Source organism: Drosophila virilis, chromosome 2 (assembly GCF_030788295.1).
Source record: "Drosophila virilis strain 15010-1051.87 chromosome 2, Dvir_AGI_RSII-ME, whole genome shotgun sequence".
Classification (NCBI taxonomy): Eukaryota; Metazoa; Arthropoda; class Insecta; order Diptera; family Drosophilidae; genus Drosophila; species Drosophila virilis.
Window position 1 is genome coordinate 22,019,505 of NC_091544.1, and position 19,127 is coordinate 22,038,631.

General features: G+C 40.4%; 19 protein-coding genes across 19 annotated transcripts; 9 read left to right on the forward strand and 10 right to left on the reverse strand.

Annotated features, from left to right (window-relative positions):
* Nucleotides 1–2,566: 2,566 nt before the first annotated feature.
* Nucleotides 2,567–3,061, reverse strand: LOC116649800 (histone H2A). The gene has a single exon (XM_032432931.2). The coding sequence runs from the start codon at nucleotides 3,011–3,013 to the stop codon at nucleotides 2,639–2,641; it is 375 nt and encodes a 124-aa protein (XP_032288822.1). The 5' UTR covers nucleotides 3,014–3,061; the 3' UTR covers nucleotides 2,567–2,638.
* Nucleotides 3,062–3,226: 165 nt separating this feature from the next.
* On the forward strand, nucleotides 3,227–3,685 carry LOC116649811 (histone H2B). The gene has a single exon (XM_032432949.2). It carries the CDS (start codon nucleotides 3,258–3,260, stop codon nucleotides 3,627–3,629), a length of 372 nt encoding a protein of 123 aa, XP_032288840.1. The 5' UTR covers nucleotides 3,227–3,257; the 3' UTR covers nucleotides 3,630–3,685.
* Nucleotides 3,686–4,336: 651 nt separating this feature from the next.
* LOC138910944 (histone H3) lies at nucleotides 4,337–4,848 on the reverse strand. The gene has a single exon (XM_070207253.1). The coding sequence runs from the start codon at nucleotides 4,795–4,797 to the stop codon at nucleotides 4,387–4,389; it is 411 nt and encodes a 136-aa protein (XP_070063354.1). The 5' UTR covers nucleotides 4,798–4,848; the 3' UTR covers nucleotides 4,337–4,386.
* Nucleotides 4,849–5,042: 194 nt separating this feature from the next.
* On the forward strand, nucleotides 5,043–5,454 carry LOC6630837 (histone H4). Its single transcript, XM_002053077.4, has one exon. The coding sequence runs from the start codon at nucleotides 5,096–5,098 to the stop codon at nucleotides 5,405–5,407; it is 312 nt and encodes a 103-aa protein (XP_002053113.1). The 5' UTR covers nucleotides 5,043–5,095; the 3' UTR covers nucleotides 5,408–5,454.
* A 691-nt stretch (nucleotides 5,455–6,145) lies between these two features.
* LOC116649801 (histone H2A) lies at nucleotides 6,146–6,648 on the reverse strand. The gene has a single exon (XM_032432932.2). The coding sequence runs from the start codon at nucleotides 6,594–6,596 to the stop codon at nucleotides 6,222–6,224; it is 375 nt and encodes a 124-aa protein (XP_032288823.1). The 5' UTR covers nucleotides 6,597–6,648; the 3' UTR covers nucleotides 6,146–6,221.
* Nucleotides 6,649–6,806: 158 nt separating this feature from the next.
* On the forward strand, nucleotides 6,807–7,268 carry LOC6630835 (histone H2B). Its single transcript, XM_002053075.4, has one exon. The coding sequence runs from the start codon at nucleotides 6,841–6,843 to the stop codon at nucleotides 7,210–7,212; it is 372 nt and encodes a 123-aa protein (XP_002053111.1). The 5' UTR covers nucleotides 6,807–6,840; the 3' UTR covers nucleotides 7,213–7,268.
* Nucleotides 7,269–7,919: 651 nt separating this feature from the next.
* Nucleotides 7,920–8,431, reverse strand: LOC6630834 (histone H3). The gene has a single exon (XM_032432988.2). The coding sequence runs from the start codon at nucleotides 8,378–8,380 to the stop codon at nucleotides 7,970–7,972; it is 411 nt and encodes a 136-aa protein (XP_032288879.2). The 5' UTR covers nucleotides 8,381–8,431; the 3' UTR covers nucleotides 7,920–7,969.
* A 194-nt stretch (nucleotides 8,432–8,625) lies between these two features.
* LOC6630116 (histone H4) lies at nucleotides 8,626–9,037 on the forward strand. Its single transcript, XM_032432967.2, has one exon. It carries the CDS (start codon nucleotides 8,679–8,681, stop codon nucleotides 8,988–8,990), a length of 312 nt encoding a protein of 103 aa, XP_032288858.1. The 5' UTR covers nucleotides 8,626–8,678; the 3' UTR covers nucleotides 8,991–9,037.
* A 691-nt stretch (nucleotides 9,038–9,728) lies between these two features.
* LOC6637128 (histone H2A) lies at nucleotides 9,729–10,236 on the reverse strand. The gene has a single exon (XM_015168115.3). It carries the CDS (start codon nucleotides 10,177–10,179, stop codon nucleotides 9,805–9,807), a length of 375 nt encoding a protein of 124 aa, XP_015023601.1. The 5' UTR covers nucleotides 10,180–10,236; the 3' UTR covers nucleotides 9,729–9,804.
* A 154-nt stretch (nucleotides 10,237–10,390) lies between these two features.
* On the forward strand, nucleotides 10,391–10,852 carry LOC26530643 (histone H2B). The gene has a single exon (XM_032432958.2). The coding sequence runs from the start codon at nucleotides 10,425–10,427 to the stop codon at nucleotides 10,794–10,796; it is 372 nt and encodes a 123-aa protein (XP_032288849.1). The 5' UTR covers nucleotides 10,391–10,424; the 3' UTR covers nucleotides 10,797–10,852.
* A 443-nt stretch (nucleotides 10,853–11,295) lies between these two features.
* On the reverse strand, nucleotides 11,296–11,807 carry LOC138910948 (histone H3). Its single transcript, XM_070207323.1, has one exon. It carries the CDS (start codon nucleotides 11,754–11,756, stop codon nucleotides 11,346–11,348), a length of 411 nt encoding a protein of 136 aa, XP_070063424.1. The 5' UTR covers nucleotides 11,757–11,807; the 3' UTR covers nucleotides 11,296–11,345.
* A 194-nt stretch (nucleotides 11,808–12,001) lies between these two features.
* On the forward strand, nucleotides 12,002–12,413 carry LOC116649822 (histone H4). Its single transcript, XM_032432966.2, has one exon. The coding sequence runs from the start codon at nucleotides 12,055–12,057 to the stop codon at nucleotides 12,364–12,366; it is 312 nt and encodes a 103-aa protein (XP_032288857.1). The 5' UTR covers nucleotides 12,002–12,054; the 3' UTR covers nucleotides 12,367–12,413.
* A 691-nt stretch (nucleotides 12,414–13,104) lies between these two features.
* On the reverse strand, nucleotides 13,105–13,606 carry LOC116649805 (histone H2A). The gene has a single exon (XM_032432936.2). It carries the CDS (start codon nucleotides 13,553–13,555, stop codon nucleotides 13,181–13,183), a length of 375 nt encoding a protein of 124 aa, XP_032288827.1. The 5' UTR covers nucleotides 13,556–13,606; the 3' UTR covers nucleotides 13,105–13,180.
* Nucleotides 13,607–13,769: 163 nt separating this feature from the next.
* LOC6637271 (histone H2B) lies at nucleotides 13,770–14,228 on the forward strand. Its single transcript, XM_002060508.4, has one exon. The coding sequence runs from the start codon at nucleotides 13,801–13,803 to the stop codon at nucleotides 14,170–14,172; it is 372 nt and encodes a 123-aa protein (XP_002060544.1). The 5' UTR covers nucleotides 13,770–13,800; the 3' UTR covers nucleotides 14,173–14,228.
* Nucleotides 14,229–14,879: 651 nt separating this feature from the next.
* LOC116649834 (histone H3) lies at nucleotides 14,880–15,392 on the reverse strand. The gene has a single exon (XM_032432989.2). It carries the CDS (start codon nucleotides 15,339–15,341, stop codon nucleotides 14,931–14,933), a length of 411 nt encoding a protein of 136 aa, XP_032288880.2. The 5' UTR covers nucleotides 15,342–15,392; the 3' UTR covers nucleotides 14,880–14,930.
* Nucleotides 15,393–15,598: 206 nt separating this feature from the next.
* On the forward strand, nucleotides 15,599–15,997 carry LOC116649729 (histone H4). Its single transcript, XM_002053073.4, has one exon. The coding sequence runs from the start codon at nucleotides 15,640–15,642 to the stop codon at nucleotides 15,949–15,951; it is 312 nt and encodes a 103-aa protein (XP_002053109.1). The 5' UTR covers nucleotides 15,599–15,639; the 3' UTR covers nucleotides 15,952–15,997.
* A 691-nt stretch (nucleotides 15,998–16,688) lies between these two features.
* Nucleotides 16,689–17,191, reverse strand: LOC116649803 (histone H2A). The gene has a single exon (XM_032432934.2). The coding sequence runs from the start codon at nucleotides 17,133–17,135 to the stop codon at nucleotides 16,761–16,763; it is 375 nt and encodes a 124-aa protein (XP_032288825.1). The 5' UTR covers nucleotides 17,136–17,191; the 3' UTR covers nucleotides 16,689–16,760.
* A 157-nt stretch (nucleotides 17,192–17,348) lies between these two features.
* On the forward strand, nucleotides 17,349–17,807 carry LOC116649818 (histone H2B). The gene has a single exon (XM_032432957.2). It carries the CDS (start codon nucleotides 17,380–17,382, stop codon nucleotides 17,749–17,751), a length of 372 nt encoding a protein of 123 aa, XP_032288848.1. The 5' UTR covers nucleotides 17,349–17,379; the 3' UTR covers nucleotides 17,752–17,807.
* Nucleotides 17,808–18,458: 651 nt separating this feature from the next.
* Nucleotides 18,459–18,971, reverse strand: LOC138910957 (histone H3). Its single transcript, XM_070207431.1, has one exon. The coding sequence runs from the start codon at nucleotides 18,918–18,920 to the stop codon at nucleotides 18,510–18,512; it is 411 nt and encodes a 136-aa protein (XP_070063532.1). The 5' UTR covers nucleotides 18,921–18,971; the 3' UTR covers nucleotides 18,459–18,509.
* Between the last annotated feature and the right edge of the window lie 156 nt (nucleotides 18,972–19,127).

Below are 19,127 nucleotides of genomic sequence, written 5' to 3' on the forward strand. Positions count from 1 at the left end.
CGCGGAGATATGACGTTCCAAAACGACATAACTCCCCGCGGATATGATATGAACTTCCAAATCATCACGTTCTTTTTTTTCAAAATCGAGGTCGGTGCGAAAGTCGAAACTCTTTCGATGATTTTTTTTTTAATATCTCGGGTAATAGCCCCGCGCGGAGATATGACGTTCCAAAACGACATAACTCCGCGCGGAGATATGACGTTCCAAAACGACATAACTCCGCGCGGAGATATGACGTTCCAAAACGACATAACTCCCCGCGGATATGATATGACCTTCCAAATCATCACGTTCTTTTTTTTTCAAAATCGAAGTCGGTGCGAAAGTCGAAACTTTTTCGATAATTTTTTTTTTTGATATCTCGGGTAATAGCCCCGCGCGGAGATATGACGTTCCAAAACGACATAACTCCGCGCGGAGATATGACGTTCCAAAACGACATAACTCCGCGCGGAGATATGACGTTCCAAAACGACATAACTCCGCGCGGAGATATGACGTTCTAAAACGACATAACTCCCCGCGGATATGATATGAACTTCCAAATCATCACGTTCTTTTTTTTCAAAATCGAGTTCGGTGCGAAAGTCGAAACTCTTTCGATGATTTTTTTTTTAATATCTCGGGTAATAGCCCCGCGCGGAGATATGACGTTCCAAAACGACATAACTCCGCGCGGAGATATGACGTTCCAAAACGACATAACTCCGCGCGGAGATATGACGTTCCAAAACGACATAACTCCCCGCGGATATGATATGACCTTCCAAATCATCACGTTCTTTTTTTTTCAAAATCGAAGTCGGTGCCAAAGTCGAAACTTTTTCGATAATTTTTTTTTTTTGATATCTCGGGTAATAGCCCCGCGCGGAGATATGACGTTCCAAAACGACATAACTCCGCGCGGAGATATGACGTTCCAAAACGACATAACTCCGCGCGGAGATATGACGTTCCAAAACGACATAACTCCGCGCGGAGATATGATGTTCCAAAACGACATAACTCCGCGCGGAGATATGACGTTCCAAAACGACATAACTCCGCGCGGAGATATGACGTTCCAAAACGACATAACTCCCCGCGGATATGATATGACCTTCCAATTCATCACGTTCTTTTTTTTCAAAATCGAGGTCGGTGCGAAAGTCAAAACTTTTTCGATGATTTTTTTTTGAATAACTCGGGTAATAGCCCCGCGCGGAGATATGACGTTCCAAAACAACATAACTCCGCGCGGAGATATGACGTTCCAAAACGACATAACTCCGCGCGGTGATATGGCCTTCCAAATCATCACGATTTTTTCAAAATCGAGGTCGGTGCGAAAATCGAAACTTTTTTGATGGAGATATGACGTTCCAAAGCGACATAACTCCCCGCGGATATGATATGACCTTCCAAATCATCACGTTTTTTTTGTTTCAAAATCGAGGTCGGGGCGAAAATCGAAACTTTTTCGATGATTATACCCTGAGCCCATTAAAAATGGGTATAAGGGTATATTGTACTTGTGGAAAATCCAAATTTATGTAACAGGCAGAAGGAAGCATCTCTGACCCCATAAAGTATATATACTCTTGATCAGCATCAATAGCCGAGTCGATCTAGCCATGTCCGTCTGCCTGTCCGTCCGTCTGTCCGTATGTATGAACGCAAGGATCTCAGAACCTATAAGAGCTTGAGAAATTTTAGATGTAGGTGCTCCTAGTGCCCGCGGAGATCGAGTTTGTTTCCGATAATCGATAACTTACTCCGTTTCCAAGCCAATCGATATCCTGTATTTTGGGGAATTTTGGTAAATAATAAGAGCTAGAGTCCCCAAACTTGACATATAGCTTCGAAAATAGAACATATATATGCATTTGATGTTGGAAGAAGAGTGTTCAGGGTGTCCTTTAGTCGGGAGCTCCCGACTAGAACCTCTTACCTGTCTTACATATTTATTTTGTGCTTGTTTTTAATCTATCACAAACAAACAACCACCGCATTGGATAAGGCAATATTGCACATTTTTATTGACTAGTACGGTGAATGTACTTTTGAGCTCTAGAATGTAGTTTGTATTGAATCGATTTCGGATACATTAGTGAATGAAAAGATAATCTCTTTTTTGACATTTTTGGTCGTCCTGATAAGGACGTTTGGTTTCGAGTATTTACAAATGTATACGCTGTTTTATTTTTGTTTAGTGAACTAACAAATTATGCCTTCTTTTCAGTCTTCTTGGGCAACAGAACTGCTTGGATGTTGGGCAAAACACCGCCCTGGGCAATGGTCAAGCTGTCAAACGTTTCTTCATCTAAGAATAAACTTTCTCCCGACACTGCTCCAGCAATCGACCAGAATCACGGATCTTCGTTTGTTTCACATATTTTGTGCTTGTTTCTTAACTATCACCAACGTAAGACAACCGCATTCGATATGAAAATATTGCACATTTTTATTGACTAGTCGATGACTGTACTTTTGAGCTCTGACAAGCAAGTACTTTGTATTATTGAGTCGATTTCGGATACCTTATTGAATGAAAATATAATCTTTTTGACATTTTTGGTCGTCCTGAAAAGGACGTTTGGTTTCGAGTATTTACAAATGTATACGCTGTTTTTTTTTTGTTTAGTGAACTAGCAAATTATGCCTTCTTTTCAGTCTTCTTGGGCAACAGAACTGCTTGGATGTTGGGCAAAACACCGCCCTGGGCAATGGTGACGCCCGAAAGCAGTTTGTTTAACTCCTCATCGTTACGAATGGCCAATTGCAAATGGCGAGGGATAATTCTGGTTTTCTTGTTGTCGCGTGCAGCATTGCCAGCCAACTCCAAAACTTCAGCGGCCAAATATTCCATAACGGCAGCCAAGTAGACAGGAGCACCGGCACCTACACGTTCAGCATAGTTGCCCTTACGAAGGAGGCGGTGAATACGACCAACGGGAAACTGAAGACCAGCACGGTTAGAACGCGACTTTGCCTTTCCCTTCACTTTTCCACCTTTACCGCGACCAGACATTTTCTTATTTTCTTTATTTCACTGTTTCACTGCTTACACACAAATATCGAATGTTATTGACATCAAACCTCACGACTATTGTATTTATACTTTTTTCAACTAACCACTTCTTCAGTTTAGAGTAGAGAGTTGAACGGGCTGTTAACATGAAAGCGTCGTTCGAAAAAAGTATAAATGCTAAGCAACTGTGGGGTGTCTGTCAAACATTTGTGGAGTGAATTAAAGTGAACGTTTGTGAATAATAATGCCGCCGAAAACAAGTGGGAAGGCAGCCAAAAAGGCTGGTAAGGCTCAGAAAAACATTACCAAGAATGACAAGAAGAAGAAGCGCAAGAGGAAGGAAAGCTACGCTATCTACATTTACAAAGTGCTCAAGCAGGTCCACCCTGACACCGGCATTTCGTCAAAGGCGATGAGCATAATGAACAGCTTTGTTAACGACATTTTCGAGCGTATTGCTGCCGAGGCCTCCCGTTTGGCTCACTACAACAAACGCTCGACTATTACCAGTCGGGAAATCCAAACCGCAGTACGTCTTTTGCTGCCCGGCGAATTGGCCAAGCACGCTGTCAGTGAGGGAACAAAAGCAGTTACAAAGTACACCAGCTCCAAGTAAAATTCAGCTAGATGTGCATTGTACGGGAAGCAAACAAAAGCAAAAGGCCCTTTTCAGGGCCACAAATCTCTTTTTCAAGGAATTAAAAATATTTTTAAATATCAGAATATTGTCCATATATAGATACATATTTCAGAAAATTAACATAGTAATCAAACAGTCGTCATCCTTATGAAATAAAAAAGATAACTAAATATCCGTTGGCTACAGCAGTGGATCAGAGGATCATACTATCCCGACTAGTAATATTTTTTGCAAATATCCAATAGCTCTTTTTTGCTATTCTAGCTGAAAATGTCTCAATAGGCAAACGCGTACAGTTTTTTTCGAGCATGATACTGCAAGTGAAATTCGGTGAGATAGAAAATATGTAATTTGTTTTTAGATTATTCCTATCACAGTGTTGTCTTTTTTGGTATGATGGACAGATTTTTGTACATTAAATTCAAGATGTACATAGGAAAATATATCCAATAGCTCTTTTTTGCTATTCTAGCTGAAAATGTCTCAATAGGCAAACGCGTACAGTTTTTTTCGAGCATGATACTGCAAGTGAAATTCGGTGAGATAGAAAATATGTAATTTGTTTTTAGATTATTCCTATCACAGTGTTGTCTTTTTTGGTATGATGGACAGATTTTTGTACATTAAATTCAAGATGTATATAGGAAAATATCAATCTCTTTGTTTAAAATATTTTGTGGTCCTGAAAAGGACCGATTTTTTTTTATATTTATGTATTAGAGACGAGGTAGACTTAAGCGCGCTCCCCACGAATACGTCTGGCCAGTTGAATGTCCTTGGGCATGATGGTGACACGCTTAGCGTGGATAGCACACAAATTTGTATCTTCGAATAGGCCAACTAGATAGGCTTCGCTAGCTTCCTGCAAGGCCATCACAGCCGAGCTCTGGAAACGTAAGTCGGTCTTGAAGTCTTGAGCAATTTCGCGTACTAAACGCTGGAACGGCAACTTGCGAATAAGCAGTTCCGTGCTCTTCTGGTAGCGACGAATTTCACGCAGGGCAACAGTGCCTGGCCTATAGCGATGAGGTTTCTTCACACCACCAGTTGCTGGAGCACTTTTACGTGCTGCCTTAGTAGCTAACTGTTTCCGAGGGGCCTTTCCTCCAGTTGATTTACGAGCAGTTTGCTTAGTACGAGCCATCTTTCTTTCACAATTCCAACTTCACACTGTCACTGTTAAAAACACAATAATCGTGCGTCTCGTTTGTGTATCGCTTATATAGAAAATGAGTGATAAGTTAGAAAGAGAACGATATATTCGCTGTTCGTCGCTTTGCCGATTATGTTACGAGGGTAGGGTGTGAGCGAGATGGAAATATTCTTGTACTCTTTCGAGTTTTGGATATTTTTGGTATAAATATAAGCGCTGCCCGAAGAGCTAGCATTAGTACCTCAGTGACATTCGTGGTGTTAAGTTAAATAAAAATATAAAGTGAAGAATGACTGGTCGTGGTAAAGGTGGCAAAGGCTTGGGTAAAGGCGGCGCCAAACGTCATCGCAAAGTGTTGCGTGATAATATCCAGGGCATCACGAAACCAGCTATCCGGCGTTTAGCTCGTCGTGGTGGCGTAAAACGTATTTCTGGTCTTATTTATGAGGAAACTCGTGGTGTTCTAAAAGTTTTCTTGGAAAATGTTATCCGTGATGCGGTCACATACACCGAACACGCTAAGAGGAAGACAGTCACAGCCATGGATGTCGTATATGCGCTGAAAAGACAAGGCCGTACCCTGTACGGTTTTGGCGGTTAAAAAGAAAATGTAGAATTTATGTTGACACCAATCGGTCCTTTTCAGGACCACCAATCCATTTTATTAAAAGAGATCAAAAACATTTAATTCAATTTAAATCAACCAGAATCACCGATCTTCGTTTGTTTGACATATTTTGTGCTTGTTTTGAATCTATCACAAACGTAAGACAATATTGCACAAATTTATTGACTAGCACACGATGACTGTACTTTTGACCTCTAGGATGTACCTTATATTATTGAATCGATTTTTGTTACCTTAGTGAATAAAAAGATAATCTCTTTTTTAACATTTTGGGTTGTCCTGAAAAGGACGCTTGGTTTCGACTATTTACAAATGTATACGCTGTGTTTTTTTTAATTTAGTGAACCATCAAATTATGCCTTCTTTTCAGTCTTCTTGGGCAACAGAACTGCTTGGATTTTGGGTAAAACACCGCCCTGGGCAATGGTCAAGCTGTCAAACGTTTCTTCATCTAAGAATAAACTTCTCCCGACACTGCTCCAGCAATCGACCAGAATCACGGATCTTCGTTTGTTTCACATATTTTGTGCTTGTTTTTTATCTATCACCAACGTAAGACAACCGCATTCGATATGAAAATATTGCACATTTTTATTGACTAGTCGATGACTGTACTTTTGAGCTCTGACAAGCAAGTACTTTGTATTATTGAGTCGATTTCGGATACCTTATTGAATGAAAATATAATCTCTTTTTTAACATTTTTGGTCGTCCTGAAAAGGACGGTTGGTTTCGACTATTTACAAATGTATACGCTGTCTTTTTTTTAGTTTAGTGAACTATCAAATTATGCCTTCTTTTCAGTCTTCTTGGGCAACAGAACTGCTTGGATGTTGGGCAAAACACCGCCCTGGGCAATGGTGACGCCCGAAAGCAGTTTGTTTAACTCCTCATCGTTACGAATGGCCAATTGCAAATGGCGAGGGATAATTCTAGTTTTCTTGTTGTCGCGTGCAGCATTGCCAGCCAACTCCAAAACTTCAGCGGCCAAATATTCCATAACGGCAGCCAAGTAAACAGGAGCACCGGCACCAACACGTTCAGCATAGTTGCCCTTACGAAGGAGGCGGTGAATACGACCAACGGGAAACTGAAGACCAGCACGGTTAGAACGCGACTTTGCCTTTCCCTTCACTTTTCCACCTTTACCGCGACCAGACATTTTCTTATTTTCTTTATTTCACTGTTTCACTGCTTACACACAAATATCGATTGGTATTGACATCAAACCTCACGACTATTGTATTTATACTTTTTTCAACTAACCACTTCTTCAGTTTAGAGTAGAGAGTTGAACGGGCTGTTAACATGAAAGCGTCGTTCGAAAAAAGTATAAATGCTAAGCAACTGTGGGGTGTCTGTCAAACATTTGTGGAGTGAATTAAAGTGAACGTTTGTGAATAATAATGCCGCCGAAAACAAGTGGGAAGGCAGCCAAAAAGGCTGGTAAGGCTCAGAAAAACATTACCAAGAATGACAAGAAGAAGAAGCGCAAGAGGAAGGAAAGCTACGCTATCTACATTTACAAAGTGCTCAAGCAGGTCCACCCTGACACCGGCATTTCGTCAAAGGCGATGAGCATAATGAACAGCTTTGTTAACGACATTTTCGAGCGTATTGCTGCCGAGGCCTCCCGTTTGGCTCACTACAACAAACGCTCGACTATTACCAGTCGGGAAATCCAAACCGCAGTACGTCTTTTGCTGCCCGGCGAATTGGCCAAGCACGCTGTCAGTGAGGGAACAAAAGCAGTTACAAAGTACACCAGCTCCAAGTAAAATTCAGCTAGATGTGCATTGTACGGGAAGCAAACAAAAGCAAAAGGCCCTTTTCAGGGCCACAAATCTCTTTTTCAAGGAATTAAAAATATTTTTAAATATCAGAATATTGTCCATATATAGATACATATTTCAGAAAATTAACATAGTAATCAAACAGTCGTCATCCTTATGAAATAAAAAAGATAACTAAATATCCGTTGGCTACAGCAGTGGATCAGAGGATCATACTATCCCGACTAGTAATATTTTTTGCAAATATCCAATAGCTCTTTTTTGCTATTCTAGCTGAAAATGTCTCAATAGGCAAACGCGTACAGTTTTTTTCGAGCATGATACTGCAAGTGAAATTCGGTGAGATAGAAAATATGTAATTTGTTTTTAGATTATTCCTATCACAGTGTTGTCTTTTTTGGTATGATGGACAGATTTTTGTACATTAAATTCAAGATGTACATAGGAAAATATATCCAATAGCTCTTTTTTGCTACTCTAGCTGAAAATGTCTCAATAGGCAAACGCGTACAGTTTTTTTCGAGCATGATACTGCAAGTGAAATTTGGTGAGATAGAAAATATGTAATTTGTTTTTAGATTATTCCTATCACAGTGTTGTCTTTTTTGGTATGATGGACAGATTTTTGTACATTAAATTCAAGATGTATATAGGAAAATATCAATCTCTTTGTTTAAAATATTTTGTGGTCCTGAAAAGGACCGATTTTTTTTTATATTTATGTATTAGAGACGAGGTAGACTTAAGCGCGCTCCCCACGAATACGTCTGGCCAGTTGAATGTCCTTGGGCATGATGGTGACACGCTTAGCGTGGATAGCACACAAATTTGTATCTTCGAATAGGCCAACTAGATAGGCTTCGCTAGCTTCCTGCAAGGCCATCACAGCCGAGCTCTGGAAACGTAAGTCGGTCTTGAAGTCTTGAGCAATTTCGCGTACTAAACGCTGGAACGGCAACTTGCGAATAAGCAGTTCCGTGCTCTTCTGGTAGCGACGAATTTCACGCAGGGCAACAGTGCCTGGCCTATAGCGATGAGGTTTCTTCACACCACCAGTTGCTGGAGCACTTTTACGTGCTGCCTTAGTAGCTAACTGTTTCCGAGGGGCCTTTCCTCCAGTTGATTTACGAGCAGTTTGCTTAGTACGAGCCATCTTTCTTTCACAATTCCAACTTCACACTGTCACTGTTAAAAACACAATAATCGTGCGTCTCGTTTGTGTATCGCTTATATAGAAAATGAGTGATAAGTTAGAAAGAGAACGATATATTCGCTGTTCGTCGCTTTGCCGATTATGTTACGAGGGTAGGGTGTGAGCGAGATGGAAATATTCTTGTACTCTTTCGAGTTTTGGATATTTTTGGTATAAATATAAGCGCTGCCCGAAGAGCTAGCATTAGTACCTCAGTGACATTCGTGGTGTTAAGTTAAATAAAAATATAAAGTGAAGAATGACTGGTCGTGGTAAAGGTGGCAAAGGCTTGGGTAAAGGCGGCGCCAAACGTCATCGCAAAGTGTTGCGTGATAATATCCAGGGCATCACGAAACCAGCTATCCGGCGTTTAGCTCGTCGTGGTGGCGTAAAACGTATTTCTGGTCTTATTTATGAGGAAACTCGTGGTGTTCTAAAAGTTTTCTTGGAAAATGTTATCCGTGATGCGGTCACATACACCGAACACGCTAAGAGGAAGACAGTCACAGCCATGGATGTCGTATATGCGCTGAAAAGACAAGGCCGTACCCTGTACGGTTTTGGCGGTTAAAAAGAAAATGTAGAATTTATGTTGACACCAATCGGTCCTTTTCAGGACCACCAATCCATTTTATTAAAAGAGATCAAAAACATTTAATTCAATTTAAATCAACCAGAATCACCGATCTTCGTTTGTTTGACATATTTTGTGCTTGTTTTGAATCTATCACAAACGTAAGACAATATTGCACAAATTTATTGACTAGCACACGATGACTGTACTTTTGACCTCTAGGATGTACCTTATATTATTGAATCGATTTTTGTTACCTTAGTGAATAAAAAGATAATCTCTTTTTTAACATTTTGGGTTGTCCTGAAAAGGACGCTTGGTTTCGACTATTTACAAATGTATACGCTGTGTTTTTTTTAATTTAGTGAACCATCAAATTATGCCTTCTTTTCAGTCTTCTTGGGCAACAGAACTGCTTGGATTTTGGGTAAAACACCGCCCTGGGCAATGGTCAAGCTGTCAAACGTTTCTTCATCTAAGAATAAACTTCTCCCGACACTGCTCCAGCAATCGACCAGAATCACGGATCTTCGTTTGTTTCACATATTTTGTGCTTGTTTTTTATCTATCACCAACGTAAGACAACCGCATTCGATATGAAAATATTGCACATTTTTATTGACTAGTCGATGACTGTACTTTTGAGCTCTGACAAGCAAGTACTTTGTATTATTGAGTCGATTTCGGATACCTTATTGAATGAAAATATAATCTCTTTTTTAACATTTTTGGTCGTCCTGAAAAGGACGGTTGGTTTCGACTATTTACAAATGTATACGCTGTCTTTTTTTTAGTTTAGTGAACTATCAAATTATGCCTTCTTTTCAGTCTTCTTGGGCAACAGAACTGCTTGGATGTTGGGCAAAACACCGCCCTGGGCAATGGTGACGCCCGAAAGCAGTTTGTTTAACTCCTCATCGTTACGAATGGCCAATTGCAAATGGCGAGGGATAATTCTAGTTTTCTTGTTGTCGCGTGCAGCATTGCCAGCCAACTCCAAAACTTCAGCGGCCAAATATTCCATAACGGCAGCCAAGTAAACAGGAGCACCGGCACCAACACGTTCAGCATAGTTGCCCTTACGAAGGAGGCGGTGAATACGACCAACGGGAAACTGAAGACCAGCACGGTTAGAACGCGACTTTGCCTTTCCCTTCACTTTTCCACCTTTACCGCGACCAGACATTTTCTTATTTTCTTTATTTCACTGTTTCACTGCTAGCACACAAATATCGAAAGTTTCTGAGATCTACCCACATGACCACTATATTTATACTTTTTTCAACTACCTTCTTCTTCAGCTTAGGGTTGCTAGTTGAACGTGATATAAACATGAAAGCGTCGCTCGTAAAAAAGTATAAATGCTAAGCAACTGTAGGGTGCCTGTCAAACATTTGTGGAGTGAATTAAAGTGAACGTTTGTGAATAATAATGCCGCCGAAAACAAGTGGGAAGGCAGCCAAAAAGGCTGGTAAGGCTCAGAAAAACATTACCAAGAATGACAAGAAGAAGAAGCGCAAGAGGAAGGAAAGCTACGCTATCTACATTTACAAAGTGCTCAAGCAGGTCCACCCTGACACCGGCATTTCGTCAAAGGCGATGAGCATAATGAACAGCTTTGTTAACGACATTTTCGAGCGTATTGCTGCCGAGGCCTCCCGTTTGGCTCACTACAACAAACGCTCGACTATTACCAGTCGGGAAATCCAAACCGCAGTACGTCTTTTGCTGCCCGGCGAATTGGCCAAGCACGCTGTCAGTGAGGGAACAAAAGCAGTTACAAAGTACACCAGCTCCAAGTAAAATTCAGCTAGATGTGCATTGTACGGGAAGCAAACAAAAGCAAAAGGCCCTTTTCAGGGCCACAAATCTCTTTTTCAAGGAATTAAAAATATTTTTAAATATCAGAATATTGTCCATATATAGATACATATTTCAGAAAATTAACATAGTAATCAAACAGTCGTCATCCTTATGAAATAAAAAAGATAACTAAATATCCGTTGGCTACAGCAGTGGATCAGAGGATCATACTATCCCGACTAGTAATATTTTTTGCAAATATCCAATAGCTCTTTTTTGCTATTCTAGCTGAAAATGTCTCAATAGGCAAACGCGTACAGTTTTTTTCGAGCATGATACTGCAAGTGAAATTCGGTGAGATAGAAAATATGTAATTTGTTTTTAGATTATTCCTATCACAGTGTTGTCTTTTTTGGTATGATGGACAGATTTTTGTACATTAAATTCAAGATGTATATAGGAAAATATCAATCTCTTTGTTTAAAATATTTTGTGGTCCTGAAAAGGACCGATTTTTTTTTATATTTATGTATTAGAGACGAGGTAGACTTAAGCGCGCTCCCCACGAATACGTCTGGCCAGTTGAATGTCCTTGGGCATGATGGTGACACGCTTAGCGTGGATAGCACACAAATTTGTATCTTCGAATAGGCCAACTAGATAGGCTTCGCTAGCTTCCTGCAAGGCCATCACAGCCGAGCTCTGGAAACGTAAGTCGGTCTTGAAGTCTTGAGCAATTTCGCGTACTAAACGCTGGAACGGCAACTTGCGAATAAGCAGTTCCGTGCTCTTCTGGTAGCGACGAATTTCACGCAGGGCAACAGTGCCTGGCCTATAGCGATGAGGTTTCTTCACACCACCAGTTGCTGGAGCACTTTTACGTGCTGCCTTAGTAGCTAACTGTTTCCGAGGGGCCTTTCCTCCAGTTGATTTACGAGCAGTTTGCTTAGTACGAGCCATCTTTCTTTCACAATTCCAACTTCACACTGTCACTGTTAAAAACACAATAATCGTGCGTCTCGTTTGTGTATCGCTTATATAGAAAATGAGTGATAAGTTAGAAAGAGAACGATATATTCGCTGTTCGTCGCTTTGCCGATTATGTTACGAGGGTAGGGTGTGAGCGAGATGGAAATATTCTTGTACTCTTTCGAGTTTTGGATATTTTTGGTATAAATATAAGCGCTGCCCGAAGAGCTAGCATTAGTACCTCAGTGACATTCGTGGTGTTAAGTTAAATAAAAATATAAAGTGAAGAATGACTGGTCGTGGTAAAGGTGGCAAAGGCTTGGGTAAAGGCGGCGCCAAACGTCATCGCAAAGTGTTGCGTGATAATATCCAGGGCATCACGAAACCAGCTATCCGGCGTTTAGCTCGTCGTGGTGGCGTAAAACGTATTTCTGGTCTTATTTATGAGGAAACTCGTGGTGTTCTAAAAGTTTTCTTGGAAAATGTTATCCGTGATGCGGTCACATACACCGAACACGCTAAGAGGAAGACAGTCACAGCCATGGATGTCGTATATGCGCTGAAAAGACAAGGCCGTACCCTGTACGGTTTTGGCGGTTAAAAAGAAAATGTAGAATTTATGTTGACACCAATCGGTCCTTTTCAGGACCACCAATCCATTTTATTAAAAGAGATCAAAAACATTTAATTCAATTTAAATCAACCAGAATCACCGATCTTCGTTTGTTTGACATATTTTGTGCTTGTTTTGAATCTATCACAAACGTAAGACAATATTGCACAAATTTATTGACTAGCACACGATGACTGTACTTTTGACCTCTAGGATGTACCTTATATTATTGAATCGATTTTTGTTACCTTAGTGAATAAAAAGATAATCTCTTTTTTAACATTTTGGGTTGTCCTGAAAAGGACGCTTGGTTTCGACTATTTACAAATGTATACGCTGTGTTTTTTTTAATTTAGTGAACCATCAAATTATGCCTTCTTTTCAGTCTTCTTGGGCAACAGAACTGCTTGGATTTTGGGTAAAACACCGCCCTGGGCAATGGTCAAGCTGTCAAACGTTTCTTCATCTAAGAATAAACTTCTCCCGACACTGCTCCAGCAATCGACCAGAATCACGGATCTTCGTTTGTTTCACATATTTTGTGCTTGTTTTTTATCTATCACCAACGTAAGACAACCGCATTCGATATGAAAATATTGCACATTTTTATTGACTAGTCGATGACTGTACTTTTGAGCTCTGACAAGCAAGTACTTTGTATTATTGAGTCGATTTCGGATACCTTATTGAATGAAAATATAATCTCTTTTTTAACATTTTTGGTCGTCCTGAAAAGGACGGTTGGTTTCGACTATTTACAAATGTATACGCTGTCTTTTTTTTAGTTTAGTGAACTATCAAATTATGCCTTCTTTTCAGTCTTCTTGGGCAACAGAACTGCTTGGATGTTGGGCAAAACACCGCCCTGGGCAATGGTGACGCCCGAAAGCAGTTTGTTTAACTCCTCATCGTTACGAATGGCCAATTGCAAATGGCGAGGGATAATTCTAGTTTTCTTGTTGTCGCGTGCAGCATTGCCAGCCAACTCCAAAACTTCAGCGGCCAAATATTCCATAACGGCAGCCAAGTAAACAGGAGCACCGGCACCAACACGTTCAGCATAGTTGCCCTTACGAAGGAGGCGGTGAATACGACCAACGGGAAACTGAAGACCAGCACGGTTAGAACGCGACTTTGCCTTTCCCTTCACTTTTCCACCTTTACCGCGACCAGACATTTTCTTATTTTCTTTATTTCACTGTTTCACTGCTAGCACACAAATATCGAAAGTTTCTGAGATCTACCCACATGACCACTATATTTATATTTTTTTCAACTACCTTCTTCTTCAGCTTAGGGTTGCTAGTTGAACGTGATATAAACATGAAAGCGTCGCTCGAAAAAAAGTATAAATGCTAAGCAACTGTAGGGTGTTTGTCAAACATTTGTGGAGTGAATTAAAGTGAACGTTTGTGAATAATAATGCCGCCGAAAACAAGTGGGAAGGCAGCCAAAAAGGCTGGTAAGGCTCAGAAAAACATTACCAAGAATGACAAGAAGAAGAAGCGCAAGAGGAAGGAAAGCTACGCTATCTACATTTACAAAGTGCTCAAGCAGGTCCACCCTGACACCGGCATTTCGTCAAAGGCGATGAGCATAATGAACAGCTTTGTTAACGACATTTTCGAGCGTATTGCTGCCGAGGCCTCCCGTTTGGCTCACTACAACAAACGCTCGACTATTACCAGTCGGGAAATCCAAACCGCAGTACGTCTTTTGCTGCCCGGCGAATTGGCCAAGCACGCTGTCAGTGAGGGAACAAAAGCAGTTACAAAGTACACCAGCTCCAAGTAAAATTCAGCTAGATGTGCATTGTACGGGAAGCAAACAAAAGCAAAAGGCCCTTTTCAGGGCCACAAATCTCTTTTTCAAGGAATTACAAATATTTTTAAATATCAGAATATTGTCCATATATAGATACATATTTCAGAAAATTAACATAGTAATCAAACAGTCGTCATCCTTATGAAATAAAAAAGATAACTAAATATCCGTTGGCTACAGCAGTGGATCAGAGGATCATACTATCCCGACTAGTAATATTTTTTGCAAATATCCAATAGCTCTTTTTTGCTATTCTAGCTGAAAATGTCTCAATAGGCAAACGCGTACAGTTTTTTTCGAGCATGATACTGCAAGTGAAATTCGGTGAGATAGAAAATATGTAATTTGTTTTTAGATTATTCCTATCACAGTGTTGTCTTTTTTGGTATGATGGACAGATTTTTGTACATTAAATTCAAGATGTACATAGGAAAATATATCCAATAGCTCTTTTTTGCTACTCTAGCTGAAAATGTCTCAATAGGCAAACGCGTACAGTTTTTTTCGAGCATGATACTGCAAGTGAAATTTGGTGAGATAGAAAATATGTAATTTGTTTTTAGATTATTCCTATCACAGTGTTGTCTTTTTTGGTATGATGGACAGATTTTTGTACATTAAATTCAAGATGTATATAGGAAAATATCAATCTCTTTGTTTAAAATATTTTGTGGTCCTGAAAAGGACCGATTTTTTTTTTATATTTATGTATTAGAGACGAGGTAGACTTAAGCGCGCTCCCCACGAATACGTCTGGCCAGTTGAATGTCCTTGGGCATGATGGTGACACGCTTAGCGTGGATAGCACACAAATTTGTATCTTCGAATAGGCCAACTAGATAGGCTTCGCTAGCTTCCTGCAAGGCCATCACAGCCGAGCTCTGGAAACGTAAGTCGGTCTTGAAGTCTTGAGCAATTTCGCGCACTAAACGCTGGAACGGCAACTTGCGAATAAGCAGTTCCGTGCTCTTCTGGTAGCGACGAATTTCACGCAGGGCAACAGTGCCTGGCCTATAGCGATGAGGTTTCTTCACACCACCAGTTGCTGGAGCACTTTTACGTGCTGCCTTAGTAGCTAACTGTTTCCGAGGGGCCTTTCCTCCAGTTGATTTACGAGCAGTTTGCTTAGTACGAGCCATCTTTCTTTCACAATTCCAACTTCACACTGTCACTGTTAAAAACACAATAATCGTGCGTCTCGTTTGTGTATCGCTTATATAGAAAATGAGTGATAAGTTAGAAAGAGAACGATATATTCGCTGTTCGTCGCTTTGCCGATTATGTTACGAGGGTAGGGTGTGAGCGAGATGGAAATATTCTTGTACTCTTTCGAGTTTTGGATATTTTTGGTATAAATATAAGCGCTGCCCGAAGAGCTAGCATTAGTACCTCAGTGACATTCGTGTTGTTAAGTTAAATAAAAATATAAAGTGAAGAATGACTGGTCGTGGTAAAGGTGGCAAAGGCTTGGGTAAAGGCGGCGCCAAACGTCATCGCAAAGTGTTGCGTGATAATATCCAGGGCATCACGAAACCAGCTATCCGGCGTTTAGCTCGTCGTGGTGGCGTAAAACGTATTTCTGGTCTTATTTATGAGGAAACTCGTGGTGTTCTAAAAGTTTTCTTGGAAAATGTTATCCGTGATGCGGTCACATACACCGAACACGCTAAGAGGAAGACAGTCACAGCCATGGATGTCGTATATGCGCTGAAAAGACAAGGCCGTACCCTGTACGGTTTTGGCGGTTAAAAAGAAAATGTAGAATTTATGTTGACACAATCGGTCCTTTTCAGGACCACCAATCCATTTTATTAAAAGAGATCAAAAACATTTAATTCAATTTAAATCAACCAGAATCACCGATCTTCGTTTGTTTGACATATTTTGTGCTTGTTTTGAATCTATCACAAACGTAAGACAATATTGCACAAATTTATTGACTAGCACACGATGACTGTACTTTTGACCTCTAGGATGTACCTTATATTATTGAATCGATTTTTGTTACCTTAGTGAATAAAAAGATAATCTCTTTTTTAACATTTTGGGTTGTCCTGAAAAGGACGCTTGGTTTCGACTATTTACAAATGTATACGCTGTTTTTTTTTTAGTTAAGTGAACTATCAAATTATGCCTTCTTTTCAGTCTTCTTGGGCAACAGAACTGCTTGGATTTTGGGTAAAACACCGCCCTGGGCAATGGTCAAGCTGTCAAACGTTTCTTCATCTAAGAATAAACTTCTCCCGACACTGCTCCAGCAATCGACCAGAATCACGGATCTTCGTTTGTTTCACATATTTTGTGCTTGTTTCTTAACTATCACCAACGTAAGACAACCGCATTCGATATGAAAATATTGCACATTTTTATTGACTAGTCGATGACTGTACTTTTGAGCTCTGACAAGCAAGTACTTTGTATTATTGAGTCGATTTCGGATACCTTATTGAATGAAAATATAATCTTTTTGACATTTTTGGTCGTCCTGAAAAGGACGTTTGGTTTCGAGTATTTACAAATGTATACGCTGTTTTTTTTTTGTTTAGTGAACTAGCAAATTATGCCTTCTTTTCAGTCTTCTTGGGCAACAGAACTGCTTGGATGTTGGGCAAAACACCGCCCTGGGCAATGGTGACGCCCGAAAGCAGTTTGTTTAACTCCTCATCGTTACGAATGGCCAATTGCAAATGGCGAGGGATAATTCTGGTTTTCTTGTTGTCGCGTGCAGCATTGCCAGCCAACTCCAAAACTTCAGCGGCCAAATATTCCATAACGGCAGCCAAGTAGACAGGAGCACCGGCACCTACACGTTCAGCATAGTTGCCCTTACGAAGGAGGCGGTGAATACGACCAACGGGAAACTGAAGACCAGCACGGTTAGAACGCGACTTTGCCTTTCCCTTCACTTTTCCACCTTTACCGCGACCAGACATTTTCTTATTTTCTTTATTTCACTGTTTCACTGCTAGCACACAAATATCGAATGTTATTGACATCAAACCTCACGACTATTGTATTTATACTTTTTTCAACTAACCACTTCTTCAGTTTAGAGTAGAGAGTTGAACGGGCTGTTAACATGAAAGCGTCGTTCGAAAAAAGTATAAATGCTAAGCAACTGTGGGGTGTCTGTCAAACATTTGTGGAGTGAATTAAAGTGAACGTTTGTGAATAATAATGCCGCCGAAAACAAGTGGGAAGGCAGCCAAAAAGGCTGGTAAGGCTCAGAAAAACATTACCAAGAATGACAAGAAGAAGAAGCGCAAGAGGAAGGAAAGCTACGCTATCTACATTTACAAAGTGCTCAAGCAGGTCCACCCTGACACCGGCATTTCGTCAAAGGCGATGAGCATAATGAACAGCTTTGTTAACGACATTTTCGAGCGTATTGCTGCCGAGGCCTCCCGTTTGGCTCACTACAACAAACGCTCGACTATTACCAGTCGGGAAATCCAAACCGCAGTACGTCTTTTGCTGCCCGGCGAATTGGCCAAGCACGCTGTCAGTGAGGGAACAAAAGCAGTTACAAAGTACACCAGCTCCAAGTAAAATTCAGCTAGATGTGCATTGTACGGGAAGCAAACAAAAGCAAAAGGCCCTTTTCAGGGCCACAAATCTCTTTTTCAAGGAATTAAAAATATTTTTAAATATCAGAATATTGTCCATATATAGATACATATTTCAGAAAATTAACATAGTAATCAAACAGTCGTCATCCTTATGAAATAAAAAAGATAACTAAATATCCGTTGGCTACAGCAGTGGATCAGAGGATCATACTATCCCGACTAGTAATATTTTTTGCAAATATCCAATAGCTCTTTTTTGCTATTCTAGCTGAAAATGTCTCAATAGGCAAACGCGTACAGTTTTTTTCGAGCATGATACTGCAAGTGAAATTCGGTGAGATAGAAAATATGTAATTTGTTTTTAGATTATTCCTATCACAGTGTTGTCTTTTTTGGTATGATGGACAGATTTTTGTACATTAAATTCAAGATGTACATAGGAAAATATATCCAATAGCTCTTTTTTGCTACTCTAGCTGAAAATGTCTCAATAGGCAAACGCGTACAGTTTTTTTCGAGCATGATACTGCAAGTGAAATTTGGTGAGATAGAAAATATGTAATTTGTTTTTAGATTATTCCTATCACAGTGTTGTCTTTTTTGGTATGATGGACAGATTTTTGTACATTAAATTCAAGATGTATATAGGAAAATATCAATCTCTTTGTTTAAAATATTTTGTGGTCCTGAAAAGGACCGATTTTTTTTTTATATTTATGTATTAGAGACGAGGTAGACTTAAGCGCGCTCCCCACGAATACGTCTGGCCAGTTGAATGTCCTTGGGCATGATGGTGACACGCTTAGCGTGGATAGCACACAAATTTGTATCTTCGAATAGGCCAACTAGATAGGCTTCGCTAGCTTCCTGCAAGGCCATCACAGCCGAGCTCTGGAAACGTAAGTCGGTCTTGAAGTCTTGAGCAATTTCGCGCACTAAACGCTGGAACGGCAACTTGCGAATAAGCAGTTCCGTGCTCTTCTGGTAGCGACGAATTTCACGCAGGGCAACAGTGCCTGGCCTATAGCGATGAGGTTTCTTCACACCACCAGTTGCTGGAGCACTTTTACGTGCTGCCTTAGTAGCTAACTGTTTCCGAGGGGCCTTTCCTCCAGTTGATTTACGAGCAGTTTGCTTAGTACGAGCCATCTTTCTTTCACAATTCCAACTTCACACTGTCACTGTTAAAAACACAATAATCGTGCGTCTCGTTTGTGTATCGCTTATATAGAAAATGAGTGATAAGTTAGAAAGAGAACGATATATTCGCTGTTCGTCGCTTTGCCGATTATGTTACGAGGGTAGGGTGTGAGCGAGATGGAAATATTCTTGTACTCTTTCGAGTTTTGGATATTT